Source organism: Cryptosporidium bovis, assembly GCF_009768925.1.
Source record: "Cryptosporidium bovis isolate 45015 chromosome Unknown contig_19, whole genome shotgun sequence".
NCBI lineage: Eukaryota > Apicomplexa > Conoidasida > Eucoccidiorida > Cryptosporidiidae > Cryptosporidium > Cryptosporidium bovis.
This window is the reverse complement of record NW_027125035.1, coordinates 31,455-52,085: the sequence shown is the minus strand read 5'-3', so window position 1 is coordinate 52,085 and position 20,631 is coordinate 31,455. Positions and strand designations below refer to the sequence as shown.

Genomic DNA, 20,631 nt, shown 5'->3' with positions numbered 1-20,631 from the left:
TAATTGACTATGTTCAAGACAAAGCCTAATTTCAGTTTACCTTTTTAATAATGCCTTTTTCATTCTTTTCGAAACTATTGATGCTACCTTCTCTTCCCTAGATATAATTAATTGCTCATTATTGCCGTTATTTAGCAAAAAATCATATATTTTGGTTTGATTTTTAGTTTTTACCTGATTCTTAACAATAGAGTCAATGATGGTGGAGACTTTTTCCGTATCTAAGTCTGTGTTGTTTGTCATGATTTGTACAATAGATTCTTTTTTTATATTCCCAAATTTTGGTTTAAAGTTGTGATTTACATTGGGATTTCTCATTGCATTTATTGCACTTAGACATGGAAAGTCACTTGGGAAGACCCATGAATGTCTGTAATTCATATGGTTTCTTTTAAACTCTGCTCTTTCTATACTTTCGTTTAATAATTCTGAGCTTTTATCTTCCAGTTTATTAAGCGACCAATTTTTAAATAATATCATATCATCTAATTCTGGGTATGCCTTTAATATTTCTAATGCGTTTACTGGACCGACTCCATTTACTCCAATTGTATAATCACACCCTAATAATAGTGCTAATATGTATATTTGATCTTGACTTTTTATTCCAAGAAATTTTTTGATGTTTTCTATATCATACATTTCTGTGCATGTACCTGAAAAAAAATTTCTATATACTTTTTTTGCACCAAATATCAAACAATCTGAATCATCTGACAATACTCCATTACAAATATTTAATTTTGTCAATAGTGATGCTTGTGCTTCAGCTTCTCCTGGCGACTCTATCCATGGTATTCCAAATGCCTCTAATAACATACATACTTGGTATTTTATCTCTTTTGTTATTTCTGAATTTAAAATGACATTTTGCTTTTTATACTGGGTATTTAATTCATCTTGCTCTTTTTCCAGTTCTAGCAATAACTCCTCTATTTCATTATTGTTAACGGAAAATTCGTTAAACAACATATTCTCCACTTGTATTGTGCCTTTTATTTCATCTATAATGAGCTTTTCCTTTTTGTTTTTCTCCTCTTCGACCTCTACTTGTTCATTAATCTCATTTTCATCAACCTTGTGCTCCTTTTCACTAGCTTCTATATTGTAATTTTCTAGAATTAACTTGTTATTAATTAGTAATGCGTCTTTGCCGTCATATTCATCATCTATTGTGTCATAAAGTTCTTTTCTTTTCTCATTCTCATCTGTTTTATCCACCTTACTCTGGATTTCAACATCCTTATCAGAGTCTGTTTCACTATCTACTATGTCATATTTTTCACCACTGGTCTTAAAATCACTTTTCTCATCCGCATCTAATTTTATACGTTTTTCAATTACACCCGTTTTTGAATAATTGATTTTAGTTGGTTCTGAGCTTAAAATATTATCAAGTTCTGAATCCAAATTTAACATCATATCATTTGATAATATTTTACTTTTAAAAACTTCCATTAAATCACTTTTTTCATTGCTTTGACCCATATTTACCCATTCCGTATCCTCCCAATCGGTATCCACTTCCTCTTTTTCTGCATTATTTGTATTATCATCCAAAGAATATGTATTTCTACCAACTTTATCGTCGCTACTGTTGTTTAAATTGAATAACTCGTCAACATTTTCCTTTAATAATTCAATTCTCTCTGAATGATTCAAACCTTGATCAGCTATTGAGTTACTCACATTAATTTTATATTTATCTTCAATATCGGACTTTTTTATCTGAAATAGTTTTTCCAACTCAAATAATGGAGTATTTAGCGGATTTGAATCAAATACATCTTTATTGCTATAATTAGTACTTTTTAAATATTCAGTTCTTTCCTTTTTGTTTAATTTACTTGGTATTATACAGCAGTTGTCTTTTTTAGATGATAGTTTAGATTCAGTATTATCATTCAATCTACTTATTGAATAGTTATATACCTTATCCATGAGTGTAGAATTGCCCACAGTTTTTTCTTTTGTTTCATTAATAACACAGGTATTCATATTTTTATTGCTCTCACCAAAATTATCTACTAGCTCATCTGCGCCGAGTACTTTACTGCACTCTGTTGTTTCAACTCCATCAAATTCAGTAAACTTTTCCACTTTATCCTCATTAGAATCTTGACAATTACTACTTAAGTTAATTCCATCATTTCCATCCTCAATTTGACCCTCACACTCTTTTGCCATTCTCAGTTTTAACTTTTCTATTTCTTGGTTTATCCTCAAATATCTCAAGTAACACTCCATTTGAGAATTGCTAAATTGATTCATGTTATCCTTTGTATTAACTGCGTTCATTCTTAGTGAGGACAACCAAGCATCTCTTAGTTGTATTAGTATTTCGTATTTCAGTTTTGAATTTAATTGCTCAAACACCTGCGGATCTATTTCCGTATCTAATGGTAGGTTCACAAGCCTTCTTTCGTCCACAATGTCTGAGTTTTTCTTCATATAAGCACTGAAATCATCTACATTTGTCAATTTTTTTACTTTTCTTTTATTTCTAGAATTGTTTGAAATAGGCATTTTAAATAAATTTGTGTCTATTTCTGGCATCTCATCAAGTTTTCTCCTTTCACTCAAAAATCCCATCACGGGGAATAAACTCGTGCTTGTGTTTGTATCCAATTCATTGTCACCATTCCTAATATAATCTTCGTCGCTGTCACTTTCCGATGAAAATAAATTGAATCTACAATCATCATTATTTGATGGCATTTCACTTTTCTTATCTCCATTGTCAACATTGTCTTCCAGGTTTATGATTTTACTCTTTATTCCTTTTGCAACCCTTAATCTTATTGAATTTAACAGTAATTTATTGGCTACTCTTCTCACATTTATTTCTGATATTTCACGTTGCATTCTTCTTTGTTCTAAAGTTCTTTTCTTAATCTCAGGAGGAGCTCCATCGAAGACAACTACCGGAGATATCCCGTAATATAGCAATTTACATATACGTTTAAAAAAACCCAATAGATGCGCTCCTCGAGGTATGTTACCTTCACCATCCCTTATACCTATTAAAAACTGTTTCAACCAAATACTTGCATCTATAGCCAATGTTTGCCCCTCTAAACCTTCCGGTTTTACTCTTATTCCTGAAGGAGAAACTATATCCCACAAACCTTTAACTCCCATAGTATATTGTTATATTTTACTTATTTGACATTTTTTCATATTAAACAATATTCTTCAACTACAATATTTACCGCCTCTTGCAGGCATATATACATGCATTTTTATATTTAATAAACATTTTTATTTATACAGGCTGTACACATCAGTAATAAATAGAAGGCTAGGCATATTGAGAAAAAAACCTAAATGATGATTTAGAGGAGGTGGGGAGTTTGGTACTTTCGAAGTTGTAAACAAGTTTTTGACTCTATTTTAGCGGACAGATAAATTAGTTTTTCTTTCTGCGGTGTTTATTAGTATTGAAAAAGTAACGCCCATAGAAAAGTAGGGATAAAGGGAATTTTATTTGTCTGCCTGTAAGTTAAAGTTGCAGAATAATATTACTTTCGTTATTTTTTGTTTGAAATTTAATCAAGTAGGGATTAAGGAAAAAATGCCAAAATATTGAGCGGAAAAAAGTATTTTGTATTTACTTAAAACAAGGTTGAATGAAGAATACAATTTAATAAAATAATTTAATATTAAAACTAAGGCAAATAATAGCGTAATCTTAGAAATACAAGATGGCTGGAAGGAGATCAAACAATGTGATAAATGAAACAAGTACTCCAAACAAAGAAAACGCAAGATTTTATAGTATAGAATCAAATTCTGAGGAAAAAACACAATCGGAATTTAATGAATTATTGATTAAGAATGGATTAAGTTACTACTCTGGTGGATTAAAATCCACAATCTATTCTTTATGTAAAAAATATGGCAGTTCAAGATTCCATGAAATATTTCAAATTGCAAATATGATAGGAAGTAATGAGAACGCAGTACCTTATTTACAAGTATTAGGTATGTCGGGGACTGGAAAATACACATTGATAACGGACTTCCTAAATAAAAACAAGTCAATATTTGGTTGTATTGACGGAACATATTCAAAATGGTTAAGTAATAGTTCTAAAGGGAACACTTTGCATAAAATATCGATAGATAATCTATTTGTAAGGCCAGTAGAACAAATAAAGAAGAGTTTAATCCAAAGTGGAATAATATCTGGCAAGAAAAAAAAGCCTTTTATTTTGTCAGAAGGTGAAGATGAATGTTGTTATGACTCTTCTGTAGACGTAAACACATTAAAGGAGTTTGTTGACGAATTAAGGCGTATAAAGAAAAAATACAGAGAATATTTACTACAAAATAATACTGAAAATGAATGTGAAGGAAATTTGAGTTTAGAAAAGAAAGACGAAGAAAACAATAATGCTAAAAAAAGAAAATTCAAAGAGGAATTAGATAGTGGGTTGGGAGAAGTAAATAGACAGAAATTTGTAACAAGAAACATTTTTTTGGTAGTAAAGGATGTAACTACATTATCTAAGAATAGACCAGATTTTTTATTGACATTAATTAAATTACACGAACATTTGAGAGAAACAATATTAATTCCAAAAACTGAGGAAAAAAAAGCACATGTTAATTTTAGTGTAATATTTATAGACAATAATGGAATTCCAGAGGACTTTTATTGCAATCATGTTCCATTTCCAGTAATATGGTTTTCAGCCTATAATGATGTACAATGTTTTGACGTTATAGTAAATTCGAGAATGAACCAAAGCATCAATGATTTTAATTTAGGAATTCCTAATGAAGGCTTAGATAATAATAAAAAATATAAGTTAATGTTGGATTCACTAAAGGAGTCGTATAGAAAGGAGGCAATTGAATTTGTAAAAGATAATAATGGAACTGATGAATTTATAGGAATAAGATTATTATTAATTGATGATCAATGCAATAACAAAGATATTGAAAGTTATATGTCAGCAAAGATGTTAGACTCAATATGGAAAGAGTATGTTGCAGAAATGGTAACTGTATTACATCCATTTCTAAAGTCAGATTTTATGGAATTGCTATTTAAAATAAGAATCTCATGGCCCATATTTTTATTTCCGGTAATAACTGGTGAAATATTGATGAGTAAAAGGAGTCTTGACAACAATTACAGTGAATATATAAATGAATTAATAATGTCATTGATAAAGCGATTCAAAAGACACTACAATAAACTAAAAACCAATATATATTCACATGTAATACCTGAATTGTTTCAAGGTGAATTACTTTCTGGACAAAATATCAGTAATAGGGCACTGTGTTATAGTTTTTTGAGGGACCAATTTAGGGTAGAAATGTCTTATTTTTCTAAATTATTGCTTGTATCAGCGTATATAGCTTCAAAAATAAGCAAGAAAGATGATAAAAAATTATTTCACACACTGGTTGCGTCCAAATTGAAGACTAGTAAATCGAAGAAAAGAATAAAAAGTACGAATATAAATAACAGTTGTAGTGATGAGTGCGAAAATAAGCCGTTTTCACTAATACGTTGGTTGGCTATTGCAGATTGTATTGCTTTACACATAACTGGGACAGACGGAGTAGATCCAACTGTTCTTTTCTTTGAACAAATAAATAACCTAGTTAGGTTGGGTTTTGTTATACCTGTAAATGGAAAGTGGGGACAAATGGTACAAACTAAGGGATGCGTTAGAGGACAGTTATTTGATGTGTCACCAATAAGTGAGTTAACTATTGGGCAAAACATGGGTATTGAAATGACTTTGTTTAGGCAGAACAATATTTTTAGATCAAATAGCAGTCATTGTAACAATACAAAAATGACTAATGTTGAATCTCTTGTTAACATGGAGGATCCAAGGGCCTTATATATGACTCAAATTCCTGAGTCAATGATAGAAACATTTTCAATGGACATTGGTATACTACTTAAAGAAATAATACCAAGGTAGAAGGTAAATTATTTATATACAGAAAAAGGAGAACAATTAAAATGTTTGAAGAAAATTATTGGATCGTCATGTAGTGAGTTTAAGATTATCTACTCAGGACCAACAAATAATCCGAATAAAGCGAAGGCAAGGAACAGTATTCCCCCAGATAAGGTAACCATCCTTGGAGATATGAATTTACTCAAGTACTTACCAGCATAGCAAGCTAGACCAGTACATACAAAGTGTCCAAGTATAGAACCAAAAAAAACAGGGGGAGGGTAGTAATATGAGGATAAAAGTATTGTAGTTATTTGGGACCTGTCTCCCCATTCAGCGAGAGCTGTTAAAGTGAAAGACTGAATGAATGATTTATTTCTAAAAATCTTGAACATTCCTTTTCTTTTAGTGCAGTAATTTATATTCGATATTTTATCGCCGTTTACATCAGACTGATTACAATTACTTCCACACAATTCAACATCATTAATCAACATATTTCCCGAATCCATCATATCAATTTTATTATCAACAGTAGTGGAACTTTCCTTCTTTCTTGACTTATCCAGTTCTGCCTTAACCTCTAGGAACTCATTGTTTGCATCTCCGCTTTTCATGAAGAATATACCTTCATTTAATCCTTTTATTCCAAATATTAGAAATAATACGCATGATAAATAGTGGGTATATTTCGGGGTAAATAAACTTGGAATTACATATCCTATTAAACAGGCAAACAATGTCATGGTGGTTAAAGCAAACATACTTCCTCCAAACACTATCCATGGTGAATTGCTCATTGAAAGTATTGCTGAAATAAAAAATGTTTTATCACCTAATTCCGAAAGGAATATTGAACTTAGCGACATCCAAAACGGTTTAGCTATATTCCTCATTATGCCCAACCACACCCTTCCAAGTACGACTTTGTTGTTCTTTTGTTGTTTATCCTCCCAATTAAATGTATTTTAAACTAGTGTGCATAAAATAAACTTAAATTCGCATTAAACAAACAGTAATATACCTGGTGGAGTTGCAGTATGGGATTTGATTAACAAAGCCGTTAAAGTATTCAAAAATTTAGCGAATCAATATTTATATCGTGTATTATATATAATTACTTAAACACAAACAGGAATTTGCTTTTTTTTCACATTAACTCTCCTAGTCTTGCAATTTAGCTACATTACTAATGTAAACATAACGGCAGGCTTTGGCGCCTATTTATTTTTATTTGACTATAATGTAATAAAAGACCAGTATAAAGTTTAGAATTAGTTATAGCTTATAAAAAGCGGAGGCAAAATATTCAAGTGGTTATTTTCCTTCTTTGTTATTTAGATAAATAAGGCGAGGAAGGAGAGTGTAGTGGACAATAACAGGGCAAAAACAGCAAGAAGAAAGGTAAATATGGGCACAAGGGAATGATATACTTTAAAATTGTTGGAAAATTTAAGTCTTTACAATAGAAATAAGACAATAAAGGTAATAATGGTAGTTTCAGTGAGTAAAAACGAGTTGACACCAAAGGTAATGTTGCCTGGTTGCGCAATAAAACCAGTAGATGGAGGTGAATACCAATCTTTTAACATATATTCGAAGGAGAAAATAAGGGAGATATTATTAAACAGAGAAGCAGACATATCAAGTAAAATAAGATGTTTGTTTTTTGGAAGATTTCATGGAGATGAGGAGTCTTCTGAAATACTTATAAAATCACTAAGTTATTCGGATAGCGTGTTGTATCGTCATGAGGTGTTATATGTTTTAGGTCAAATGGGTTTAAAGAGTCCTTTGGATCATTTATATAATATATTAGGTGACTTCAATGAACATCCTATGGTTAGGCATGAAGCGGGAGAAGCGATAGCAGCAATAGGTGATATAAGTAGCATAGATATAATAGAAAAATACCTAAATGATGACTCTCCAGCAGTTAGAGAGACGTGTTATTTAGCTCAACATTCACTAAAGATGAAAAGTATGAAAAAGGAAGAAAGTGGTCGTGAAAATGATAATTTATTGTATTTCGAAGGCGAAAGTAATGATTGTAATAACATATCAGATTTTAATGCCTTTAATACAAAAGATCCAACGCCACCAAACAAATCATGCGAGACAACTCAGATTGAATCACTAGTTTTGGATTTACTAAACGGTGAAATGCACTTGGAAAAGAGATATGGAGCCTTATTTGCGTTAAGAAACATACTTACTGGTGTAATTAATTCTAATCAGAGGAGTAATTTGATATCTAATAACTTAAAATACAAAAATGGGGACGAAATGGTAAATTATATAGCTAACAAAATAGCAGAAGCCATGGAATATGATAACAAATCTGCGGTGTTTAGACACGAATGCGCCTTTGTTCTCGGACAAGTGCAGGTTATTTCAACAGCAGATAGTTTATCTAGAGTAGTTGGCAACATTATGGAAGAATCCATGGTTAGACATGAGGCTGCTTTTGCGTTGGGATCAGTTGGATCTACCGATCCAAGATTTTGTACTCATACTGAGAGTGACGATTTATTTAATTACAACAAGGATGATGTCAAAAGAATTAGAAAACTGGCAATTGAAACGTTAACTAAGTTTTCAAATGACCCTGACATTATTGTCGCAGAATCTTGTATTGTTGGCTTACAAACAATTATTGATGAAACAGGTACACTAGAAATTGAGATTTAATTGATTTGTTGTATATTTCATATAAATACTCCATTATTGTTATTATGACATCATGATTAGCTTATTATGGAGTAATTGTAATTATAATTTTTACTATTTATTTTAATTTATAATCTAAAGCTCAGTAATTTATGTTTGTATGCCTTGAAGGCAGACAATAATTGAGAATGACTTATACAAATTCAATATGATTCTACAATGATGATATACTATTTCAAATTAACGCTTGGCTTCTGAATACATTTAGCTCTGTGTTGATATAGATAGTTTATCTGAGTTCAGAACATTTATACCTATTTAGTCATTTTCTGACGCATTTATTACATAAATATAATGAAACTGGAATTTAATTCTTCTTTTGAATATTACCCGTCTAATATCAATATTTATAGTTAGGTGTTATAACTATAAATAATGGCCTCTAGACGGATACTAATTATGCTCATTTCCTACCGACTTCCATGTAATATGAGAAACATTTTGCCTGTATTTTAGTTTTCTTAAACTATTTTGCTCGCATATTGTTTGTGACATATTATCCATTTAAGTAGGACAATCTACAGAAGATTTATTCCCATTGAATTCAATTCCTGATACTTTATCACTCCATCAATGTATCTCCCATTATATACTTGTATATTTCCTTTGATAGCTCGGACACATCCTTGTTTTGTTGCCTCCAGTATGCAACACTCCCTTCTACCTTCCTTCTTGCACACTCATAACTCATTTCATTCAGATTCAAGCCATACTTCTCGTATATGGGTTTATTTATTTCCGGTAAAACTTTTCTTAGTCGTCTTATTAGTCTCTTTTCATCGTAGTCTGACAGTCTCCTCATTCTAAATAGTTCCTCCTCAAATTCTCTGCATGAGTATGCGAACATTAGGTCCTCCAGAATATCTTTAGTCGTTTCCAAGTCAAAGTGTGGACTTGTCTCTTTTCTAAAACTTTCAGCCTCCTTAACATCACTACTGCATTTATAACTGGAAAGATTACTTGTATTTGATTTTAAATTGTTAAGTGAAACCTGAACTTTTGCTTCACCGTCTTTTCTATTATCAAGCATTATTCCTTCTATATTATTAATAATATTTTTGCTTAAGTTATTGTTCATTCTCGATTTCTTAATCATGTCTACCAATTTTTTTCTAGACTGTATTTTAGCTTCCTTAGAGAAATAATCAAACTCACAAATGAACCTGAAGTCTTTTTTAGCCTCCTCATATCTTCCTAGCATCATATAACTCTCGCCTCTTCTATATAGTGATTTCTCATCACATTCATCTATTTGAAGCACCTTGTTGCAAGATACTATCGAGTCATTATATTTTCCTAGTTTTAATGCTAGTAATGACTGATTTTTAAGAAATCTCTTGTACATCTCAATTCTGTTGTTCTCAGAATCTGTATTTTCACCTCTAACCCAAGAAAGCAACTCAACTCCTTGGGTATATCTTGTATAAGATAGTTCCAAATCACCACTTTCGTACGCCTTCTTTCCCTCTTCCATAATCATTTCACCAAAATTCATATGTGATTTAAGCTCCATCTCGGATAGCTTTCTACCACTATTATTTCCAGGTATCCATTCGTCCCTGTGAAATACTTCGCCTCCTCTTAATCTTTTTCCTAACTCCTCTTCCGGTATCTTATTCCAGTCTATTTCTTCTGATATTTTTATCCCTTCCTTTGAAACCTTTTTTATATTGTCCCAGTCCTCCTCTATCTTGTTCACATACTCTCCATTTTCTATGTAATTCTTCTCTATTTCTTCTAGCTCATTTAGTATTAACTCATTTACTTCCCCTTTTGTTATTTCATCATTAAAGTTACCACTCTTATCAACTCCACTATTGTTTATCAATGCATTCCATAACCTTCTTTGGGTTGTTATCATGTTGCCTATTCTTTCATATATTTTAATTACTCTCACATCACATAGGTCATTGATTATTTTGTCTATTTCTCTCTTCCTGCTTTCGTACTCATTTTTTAATATTCTTGCTTGTTCTGTCAATATTGTCTCATTCTCTCTTATTGTTGACAACCTCACATCTTTCCCCTGCAATAAATTTGTGTAGAATTCTGCACCTTTTAACATTTTCTATGCAAAAATCTATGAAACTAGCTGCTTTGTCTATCTAAATGTCTTGATTTTTCAGTGTATCAAAGATATTTATATATAATTTATTTTTTAATGTGATAATCAAAAAAGTGCAATTCTTTGTGGGCAAACAACTATATCTCTATATGTTCTGACTTATGTACCTATTTTTAACAAATATTTTTTGTTAGAACTAATAATAATGCAGATTTATTTTTCATTCTCACATTATTACTGTTTTTCAAAAAAAAAGTGGCGCCACTGTAATATATTGCACCATAAGTGTACAATAAAGAATATAGATGCAAGTAATAAGCGAAATATAAGAATGACTTATTTCGAGTTATAAAATGGAATAGACAATTGAATATACATTAATATTGTTTGAAGAATTCATGTTGGCATACATTTTGGAGTAGTTTCGTGGTGTTGTAAAAAAAAGGTGAGGGAAAAAGCAACAGTGCAATATTATCAACAGTGACTTAATATATAAACCTAATTAAATTTAAATACAAAATTGATAATCTTTTCTATTTTTTTAAACGTACATTTGAATTAATTATTTTAACTTTTTTTTTACCTGCTTTTCTAAATAGTCCGAGTATTTGTATATTAAAACACTCCAAATAGAAAATTGTACAATATATACTGCAAATGAGCCTAGTTTAGCATAGTCTTGTGATGAACAAAATGATATCAATACTAATTTAGTTGATATAATAGGAATAGATGATGATGCTATTAACATAAAAATAGATAAATGTACCTTGTTAACTATCATTTTTGATATTTTTAAGAAAATAAACGTAATACACAACATCGAGAAAGGAATGATTGTAAAATAAATATTGATGTTAAAATACTCTTTCAAGGATATGTAAATTATAATAGGAATTATAAAATAATGTGAATTTAAGTATGAATTGTACAAAGAAGGAATAATACATAATACTTGATTGAAAATGGAATATAAAAAGCAACAGTAATTAAATGGTACACCCCAATTCCTGATAATTATATTGTTGAAATAAGGCAATTTTATGTCATATCTCCAGAATCCAGGTAAAATGTATTCAAATAAGATAAATAATGGTATAAAAAATAAATTGAGCTCATCTACTGTAAAATACGGCTTGCTAGATATCGAATTACCCAATATAAGTTTTCCATAAGAATAATGAAACCAACATGCAAAATAAAAGGGCAGTTGATATGATAATACTACCAATATATCATAATTGAAGTATTTATTATGCATTAATTGAAATGATATGCCAACCATTGAAGTTACCAATGAATCAATAGCATGGTCAAGGAATTCGCCACTATTAGAAGATACTCCGAGTTTTCTCGCCTGCTTTCCATCCAAATTATCGAATATTCCATAGAGGAACCAAAGAATTGATGAAATAATGTAGCATTCTCTTCTGATATCAACTGTATTTAATATTAAAAACGATGTAGTCACAAATACCAGACCCGAAGTTGATATTACGTTTGGTGTTAACCATTTTGGAAGGTAGTTATCAACTATGTGATCACAAAGTGGAGAAATTACGTTGTCATAGAACGATGATGTTGCTGGCTGGTCATATATGTAATGCTCCCTTTTCTGTTCCATTTTAGTTCCTAGTTTTTGTATAATAAACTATATTTTGTTCTACACCTTTATTACTGAGATTAAAAAAAATGCCGCCATATACCTACGTTGTGTGCCACTGTGCCGGTATACTTCCTATGAAAGTAACTTAATTGTGTAAGAAAGAGTCTTCTGAAATGTATTTTCTATTGGGAAAAGACTAGTTTATATTTGAGATTGTATAATATTGTTTAAAAAAAGTAAACTAGTAATAGTACATGTTTCACGGCGAATAGTATCACTTAGCACAAGAAAATATTAAAGACTAAAGAAATGTGGAACTATGAGGATAAATAAAGCGCATGTAATTATTCCTATTGATTGTTTCTTTATGTTTTAGAATGTTTACTCCAATAAAAAATCTTTTCCCCCCCACAAAATATTAAAAAATAATAATCTAACACCCAAAATTGTAATTTATTGTTCATTTTCTCTGCAATGTTCGCTCTTAAAATAATCATTTACCATATCTTTACCTCCGTTAATTGAGTTAATTAGAACAATAAATACATTTCTCTGTAAAAACCATGAAAAATTAATAGCAGTCGATTATTTGTAAACATATATTCACTACATTTTCACTAGTGACTGCCAACCAAATTGATAAAATAAGGTAAAAACGAAAAAAGTGACTGAAATGGCCAGTACCAAACTAGAATAATCCTTTTTCCAAAATTGGATCGGAAAATTCAAATTCATCTTTAAATCTGAAAGATAACAAAAATAGCAACCCAGTAAAAATTAATACTACAACGGAACAAAATTCAATGCTGAAATTTCTTAGAATAAAAGAAGTGAGCAAAGAACTAACCAAAACACTAAAAGATCTGCCAATGTAAACAATTCCATAAATAAACGTATAGTGTTTGACTCCAAAGTGATTTGCAACAATAGGAGGAAAAAGAACAAACCCAGCTCCAAAATTAAAAAACATTGTGCAAATACCAAATAGGTATATTGTTCTGGAACCAAAATTAATAACAAATTGAAAGAGAATCATTGTTATTAGGCATGAGGATGAAATCGAAATAAAACAAAATCTACCATTGAATTTGTCCAGTAAAGAACCAAAGAAAAATCTCCCTAAAATATTACAAAGTGAAGTAACGATCGTACCAAAAATAGCCAAAGTATCATCAGGTATATTAATATTAATAATTCCGATATTTTTCCACCATGAAGTTATAAAATGAACATATTGAGTAAAGAAAAATAACAACCAAAATATCAACCAAAATTGTTTCTCTTGAAGCAATTTAATTGTGATGAATATCTCACACGAATTATTTTTGTTTTGACCATCATATTCGGAGTAGTTTTTTATTAAATTATAAATATACTCCTTAATTCCACCTGATACTTCTCTTGTTTTGCTTGTTATTAGTGAAAAATCGCCGTTTTCTTGTTTATCATTCCAAGAATCCGAACTTAAACAAGAGAAGTTATTATCGGCACAAATATTCAAAGAATTCACATTCACTTTTACATTTCCATTCGAATTTAAAAGTCTGTGGTTATTTGTTTGCTGTTTAGATATTTCATCACCCCAATTTTCATCATCATTGTATTTGTGTGGTGAAAAAGTAGGTGGGAAGTAATAGCCGTTTTCGGAATTAGTTTCAATAATATCAATGTAAAATTTCATATAGCTTAGTTTATTTTTTCTAATATTATTTGCATTATTGCCAAAAATAACATTTTTGCTATATAACAGTGATGACATATACGGCTGAATAGTATTATTTCGGTTATGATTCTCTTCAATAATATTGCATATTTCATTATTGCAACTAGAAATAGAATTGCGATTTATTTTTTGTCCATAATTTACATCATTATCCTTTTGATTAAAAAATACACTTTCAATGTTTCTTTCACTTTTACATAGTTCTTTAATTAGGTAGTCATCTGACTCGAATTTAATTCTACCTTCTTCATTTCTAATGTTGTTTTCGTCTGTATCGGCTAGCTGATGTATCTCCTCTTTAGGTTCCAATAAAGTCAATAGTGTTATTGTTGAAAGAGCTAAAACCAAAATTCCCATTGCTATGAAAATGTTGGGAACCTTTAACAAAACTTCCTCCTGGTCAAAGTAAAGGGAATTCCCTATTTTGAATCTAGGTGATAGGTTGTTCGGATTTGCAATTGTTGTTTGTAATGGTGAAAATATTATTGGACTTAGTGCAAGGCCAGACGCAACTATGCTAGATGCTGTTCCTTTGTTATTTGGCCAACACTTATAAGCACAATACTGAGGGATGTTGAATGATATTCCATTTGCTATTCCAACTATACATCCAAAAACAATTGTAAATAAGTAGTAAGATGAAACTATATAATAGGCAGAAAATGTTGATATTACAACTATCATTGTTGTGATGTACAACGAAGTTCTGATTCCCAGTCTCCTATTTATGTATCCTCCAAAAGGCAATGTAAGTCCAATTAATGCAACGTTAAGTGTATACACCCATGACACATCCGAAAGAGTGACAAGATTCTTTTTCAAGAAAGAATTTTTCGAGAACATCATGTACGACGCTACATACATTGAAGCATTGCTCATTGAATGCAACATTCCAAGTATTATGTTTAAGGCAAAACCACCAAGAATGACCTTTACTCTTGCTATTTGATCAAACATTTTGTATTTAATTTCCATTTAAACAATGATAGCTTTTTTAACTGTGACCCAATTACCTCTTTCTTTCCAGTGTCTTGAATTACTGTATTTTAATCCTTATCTTTAACTATATGTTTTTAAATGTCGGAATGAAGCGTAAAATACTAAGAAAATTACAGCATTTGAACACATATAATTACATTCATATATGCTCAGATATATGAGAAAAGAAAGAAAAGAGAGTAATGAATATCTGCTTATCCCTTAGTAGCTGCTCATCCTTGAATATATAAATTATTATCTGTAAAGTGTATTATTATTGCGTTTCTGCACATAAATACGCACTTAGATTCAAGTCAAAGCCTTGCAATAACAACTAAGTAAATACAATAGCCTTTCCAGAAAGTTCGGAGCCACGTACTGAATTACCTTTTGTTTTCAAGGCAAACAAATTCTAGCGCCAACTGCTTGTAATTTCTTATAGTTGGACTGGGGACATAACGACAGTAAAAAATAGAAATAACTGAAGAAAAAAAGAGAAAAAGTCCTTAAAATTTATTTCAACATGATTGTTGTAAGACAGTCTTACTTTTCCCAATAGGTTTTATGACTATGAAAAGGAAAATTAGTTATTTAAAATACAGAAAAAAACCAACTTGAAATTACGAGTCCAGTAGCCAAGGGTGATGTAATATTGAAATGGGATCTTTATCACCATAGTCAAATAGCAATTCTTCGCCACACTCTAGGTCCCTTTTTGACGTGAAAAATAACCTGGGTATTTCATTAATAACAACGATTTTTGTAGTTAAGTTAGGATTCTTTTTAGAGTGATTTATAAGTCTTCCTGGACCAAAATAGGGACCTTCTTCGGTTGCATCAATACAGTAATTGTGATCATTACACTTGAAATAGTACATGTAACAACCTTTATTTGCCTTTTCATATATATTCTCCAATATTTGTGCTTCGTTTATATTGGTTATTAGATATCCCTTATACTCTAAAACGAATTCGTCTTTTCTTATTCTAGATCCTGCTATCACGCACCTCCCTTTTGACTTGTCTTTTTTAATTAATATAGGTGAATTTATGTCGTTCAATATGCAATACTTGTATATTACTTTCTTCCATTTGTCTGGGTAGTTACATATTGATGCTTTAAATAACTTATATTTGCTATCGATGCATGCTTCTACTATCAAATTGTCATTATTTACTCCAAAAGAAATTCGATTTGATCTCCTCAAACCAGACACAGTTTCATGGCCTTTATCAATGGTTTCATTTGACCTAACTGAATGGTCTATGCTCCCTTCACTATTGTTTGCCACAACTCTCCCGAAAGAGTCGATTTCTGAAACATAAGAAATATGCATTTTTTCCAAATATGGGATTTTTTCTTTTAATTTATCTTCTAGTTGTTTACTTAGCTCTAAATCGCCATTGGTTTCACATAAAATGGAGGCCAATTTATCGATTTCATCTTCATCCAAGTAATATCCATTTGTGCTTAACACGCTGACAAGTTTTGAGATACCCGTAATTACTTTTCCACTAAAAATTCTGACAATATTCCAAAATATATTTGGTGAATAAGAAGAAAGTGTAGTAATTGATAGTTTGCAAACCAAACTTATTATCGATATCTTCTTAAGCCTAGCGACATTAATAATTTCTTTAATTATTGTTCTTAAATGAATTACATGGTATCTCTCAGTGCATACTCTTCCAGATTCAGTTAAATACCTAACTGCAAATGTAGACCCTTCTCTTAAATTGTCGTCACTCATACAAAGATAATTTACTTTCGTTTTTGCTAAATTTCTGTCAAGTATTTCATCTTTGTAAAAATGATTGCCTAATATATTCTTGTCTGTTTCGTATTCGTCAATCGACATGGATATTTTATCATTTAAAACTGAATATAATCTTTCCGTTTTATATTTCTGATGACTATGCCTATTACATAACAGTTTAGAGAACTCTTTTAGAATTAATTCGAGATAACATTTAGTCTCTGTAAAGTTGAAAGATAAAAATGGATAATTTAACGACTCAACATTTTCATTTTTATCATCTTTTTCCGTGATTGGCCTTTTGAAATACCCTTTATTTGGTGAAAACGAACCAAATTTTTTTTCATTCTTTCTTTTTAAGTCGTTTTTAAATGTTAAATCTTTTATTTTTGGGTCTTTTTTTTCCATTCAATTAGTTATCTCAACATTGAATATAATTTGCACATTTCATTCAATTTTGCTCAATCAGATAGTTTTTCTACTCCGCTGTATAAATTTGATGAATACTATTCTATAGAAATAATAAAGCTGTAACTATTTTCTAATACTTCAACACCAGTTCATTGTTCTCGCATTATTTGTTTTTTTTGTCATGAAAATAGTAGTGAAAAAAGATGTTTATTAGTAAATAGTAGATATTATATGCTTTTTTATTAAATTTTTAAAATAATTTCGAAAATAAACTGAATCTATATTCAATTTTTAATACCGGTATTTGTTACCCACATGTGCAAATTGATTTGCATGCCCGCCAGAGCATTAGAAATTAATTACCTTGAATTGATTTTAAATTAAAAGAATATCAAGGTTCATTAGCAAATCATAAATAGCCATAATTGAAAATAATTTTAGGATATGAAAAGAGGGGATACAGTCAAAATTCATATTTAGAGGAATACTTGAGAAAATGAAAAAAAGTTACATATTCTTCGCAGTATTCGCTACTCTACGTCTTAATTTGAATGATTGAATTGTATAATTCAGCAATGTTTTTAATGAAAACTTTTGAAATAAATTTGCTTCGTTCATTAGTTACCAACATTTGCACGACATCACTTCCTGGAGTCTTTGCTAGATTAAATGAATCAGGTACGCCTGAATCAAGTTCGGCTTCATTAAGTATGGAATCATCAATAGGTAGGGAAAGGAACAATTCATAGTAATTAATAGCTTCCCTGAAATTTCCCAGAAGATGATAGGATATACCAAGAGCAATGTAAATATATTGCAAGATTGTAGGCTCAAAAATAGTTTTGTGAAAGTACTTTTTTGACGAAAAAAGAATGAGAAGACAATCGACTGCATTTTCGTAATGGCCTCCCATGAGGTATGAAAGAGCGAGATTAACTGATATAATGTAGGGAAGGTGGTTGAAAAGGAAAAGGGTGGTGTTGTAATTAGGGCAAACATCCCCATAACAAACTATGTTGTGTTTGTTTGAAATATCTTCAAGATTATAGTTTTCATCAGATAGGTAATAAAATGCCTTTTGAAAATATCCAATAGCTATATCATATTTTTTTTCATAGTAAGCACAGATTCCGAGAGTATTGTAAATTGCTGGACTATCTTTGTTTATAGTTAAACCCTTGCTTGCCCATCCAATGCATTGTAAAATTAAGTCATTCGTTCTTAGCTCTCTTTCGAACTGAACTCTTTGAAGTAAGAGAGAAGTAGCAGATGTGATTGAAAGATTAGTCGACGGAAAGAGTCTAATAATTCTTCTGAGAATAACTATGGCGTCGTCCCATTGGCCGAGAATAGAGTAAATATTACCCCAGAGATAGTAAGCAGGAAGCAAAAGATAGTTGAAATTGATACTTCTTTTTAGGAAGTACATAGATGTTCTCAGCAAAGATCTCATTGTTTGTATCGTATTTTCTTCATTTGAATGCATTCTATTAAATGCCGATGCAAAAAGAAAACAGCCCTTTACAAAAAAATAACTACTTACAATTACATTGCATGGGAACATTTTTTTGTACCACGAGTTATTTCCTGATGAGTTGTTTCCATCATTCTCGTAAATCAAATCATTACCAAGATTGCTTCCGTTAAAATTAACACCACAACATATCTCATCGGAATTTTTTCCATATAATTTCGAGTTAAAAAGTTTACTTGAAAATATCAGACTTCCATCAATAGAACCTTTTTTAAGTGTCTCAATTTCGCCTCCGTAATGTTTTAATATTTGAATAAATGACTCAAGCAGATACATGTACTCCTTCATTTCAGCGATTGGCATAGATTGACAAATACTAACCTCACTATAAAGTTTGCAAACAATACTAAGAGAGAACATGTTTATGAATTCACAAAAATCTGAGGTTGAATATTTAAAAGTTTTATAGTTGTCATTAAATATTTGATTACTAAAACGAGAAAATTCATCAACATTATTATTGGATTGTTCACTGTTATACCCATCTTTAAAGAGTTTTATCCAAACACTATAACCAAGTAAATAGGCACATGAATTGTTATTGTAACACAAAAACTTATACATGTACATTGTTACCAACTTTAAACCTAGTCCTGTATGTGTTCCATTGGTCATTCTCTCAATAGTAATCAGGTCTTGGTGAGTCTTTTTATTTTCAATCTCGCCAGATATATAGTTGTTCCTGAATGCTATTTTATCAGGGTTGTCTATTGAAATTCTAGTTGTAACGTTTATTGGTGATGTCGGTAAAAGCCTTTTTTCCCTCTTCTTAACTGGAGACAAAGAAGGTGATGCAGATTTAAATAAGTGGGAGCCTTCATTGTTTTTCTCTGACTGCAAGATGAACGGATGAATATAATTTCTCAACCACGATTTATCTAATTCGTTTATTGGAGAATTTAGTATATTATTTAGTAGACTATATTTTGTATTCTCAGAACAATATGGAAGCAACAAAAGATAATCCAATGCTTCAATTGCATAGTGAGACTCATATAGTGCTGTTTCGTAGAGCATTGTAGCATATTCGATGTTACCTATTGATGAAAAGGCATCAGCCGCCATTGTATGGATTGAGGAAGATGTAAATGTGTCAAAATTTGAGAGGTCGATACTTGATTCAATTAAAGAAAGGCATTCCTCATACTTATGTATTGAATATAGGTATTGTGATTCCAAAAAAAGTTTTTTTGACAGAAGTGAATTTGAATCGTAATTAGAATTATCGTCCATTAATGAATAAGAATCAAAATCCTCCGCTAGGCCTACTTTTATGTTCCTATTCTCATCATTCGAATAATTCTCGTTATTTTCAAGCTCCTGAGTGCCTATTCTTTTCAATACCGATTCAACACATACTTCTTTTCCATCCAATAAATACATAGATGCCATTTCTAACAGGTATTCTATTGATTTTTTACCACTCAGTTTTGGTGGGTGGTCTTCATTAACTATATAACTTACAAAATCACTAATTGAGTGATAATCATTCTCTTCATTGTTTTCTGACTCCATTGAAGACCCTACATCACACCAAAATATAGCCTGTTTGTAATTTCCTGCCTCCTTGCATAACTCAATGTAATCTTCTATTTTAAGTTCTTCGTAGAGCATGTTTTTACATTGTAAACCGGAAAAGCGTATTATTTATTGCAGTAAATCTTACTTAAAAATAGTAATAGTGGCAAAATCAAACCAGTATAAAAATAACCCAAATTTCCAAAGCAAAGAAAAATCCATTATTCCTGGTTTTTTTCCCTCACACACACGGCAGATAATTATGGGAAAATAAATATTTAGGATTCCCGCCTTTACATTTTATTTTCAATAGGTAACTGATTTTCTGTTAGGAAAAAAAATGCTATGCACAAACATAAAGATCGAGCAGATACAAAAA

General features: G+C 30.7%; 9 protein-coding genes across 9 annotated transcripts; 2 read left to right on the top strand and 7 right to left on the bottom strand.

The window, feature by feature from the left end:
- Nucleotides 1-36: 36 nt before the first annotated feature.
- Nucleotides 37-3,141, bottom strand: FG379_000981 (uncharacterized protein; the record flags this gene model as incomplete). The annotated part of the gene is made up of 1 exon (XM_067326407.1): nt 37-3,141. The coding sequence occupies one exon, from the start codon at nt 3,139-3,141 to the stop codon at nt 37-39; it is 3,105 nt and encodes a 1,034-aa protein (XP_067182797.1).
- Nucleotides 3,142-3,704: 563 nt separating this feature from the next.
- FG379_000980 (ORC5 like AAA+ ATpase) lies at nt 3,705-5,951 on the top strand (the record flags this gene model as incomplete). Its single annotated transcript, XM_067326406.1, has 1 exon — nt 3,705-5,951. One exon carries the CDS (start codon nt 3,705-3,707, stop codon nt 5,949-5,951), a length of 2,247 nt encoding a protein of 748 aa, XP_067182796.1.
- Nucleotides 5,952-6,040: 89 nt separating this feature from the next.
- Nucleotides 6,041-6,826, bottom strand: FG379_000979 (uncharacterized protein; the record flags this gene model as incomplete). The annotated part of the gene is made up of 1 exon (XM_067326405.1): nt 6,041-6,826. The coding sequence occupies one exon, from the start codon at nt 6,824-6,826 to the stop codon at nt 6,041-6,043; it is 786 nt and encodes a 261-aa protein (XP_067182795.1).
- A 595-nt stretch (nt 6,827-7,421) lies between these two features.
- FG379_000978 (4xEZ_heat domain protein) lies at nt 7,422-8,621 on the top strand (the record flags this gene model as incomplete). The annotated part of the gene is made up of 1 exon (XM_067326404.1): nt 7,422-8,621. One exon carries the CDS (start codon nt 7,422-7,424, stop codon nt 8,619-8,621), a length of 1,200 nt encoding a protein of 399 aa, XP_067182794.1.
- A 601-nt stretch (nt 8,622-9,222) lies between these two features.
- On the bottom strand, nt 9,223-10,725 carry FG379_000977 (TPR domain protein; the record flags this gene model as incomplete). The annotated part of the gene is made up of 1 exon (XM_067326403.1): nt 9,223-10,725. The coding sequence occupies one exon, from the start codon at nt 10,723-10,725 to the stop codon at nt 9,223-9,225; it is 1,503 nt and encodes a 500-aa protein (XP_067182793.1).
- A 562-nt stretch (nt 10,726-11,287) lies between these two features.
- On the bottom strand, nt 11,288-12,349 carry FG379_000975 (transmembrane domain protein; the record flags this gene model as incomplete). The annotated part of the gene is made up of 1 exon (XM_067326401.1): nt 11,288-12,349. The coding sequence occupies one exon, from the start codon at nt 12,347-12,349 to the stop codon at nt 11,288-11,290; it is 1,062 nt and encodes a 353-aa protein (XP_067182791.1).
- A 670-nt stretch (nt 12,350-13,019) lies between these two features.
- FG379_000974 (protein with signal peptide plus 12 transmembrane domain) lies at nt 13,020-15,011 on the bottom strand (the record flags this gene model as incomplete). Its single annotated transcript, XM_067326400.1, has 1 exon — nt 13,020-15,011. One exon carries the CDS (start codon nt 15,009-15,011, stop codon nt 13,020-13,022), a length of 1,992 nt encoding a protein of 663 aa, XP_067182790.1.
- Nucleotides 15,012-15,652: 641 nt separating this feature from the next.
- FG379_000973 (uncharacterized protein) lies at nt 15,653-17,197 on the bottom strand (the record flags this gene model as incomplete). The annotated part of the gene is made up of 1 exon (XM_067326399.1): nt 15,653-17,197. One exon carries the CDS (start codon nt 17,195-17,197, stop codon nt 15,653-15,655), a length of 1,545 nt encoding a protein of 514 aa, XP_067182789.1.
- Nucleotides 17,198-17,735: 538 nt separating this feature from the next.
- On the bottom strand, nt 17,736-20,348 carry FG379_000972 (uncharacterized protein; the record flags this gene model as incomplete). Its single annotated transcript, XM_067326398.1, has 1 exon — nt 17,736-20,348. The coding sequence occupies one exon, from the start codon at nt 20,346-20,348 to the stop codon at nt 17,736-17,738; it is 2,613 nt and encodes an 870-aa protein (XP_067182788.1).
- Between the last annotated feature and the right edge of the window lie 283 nt (nt 20,349-20,631).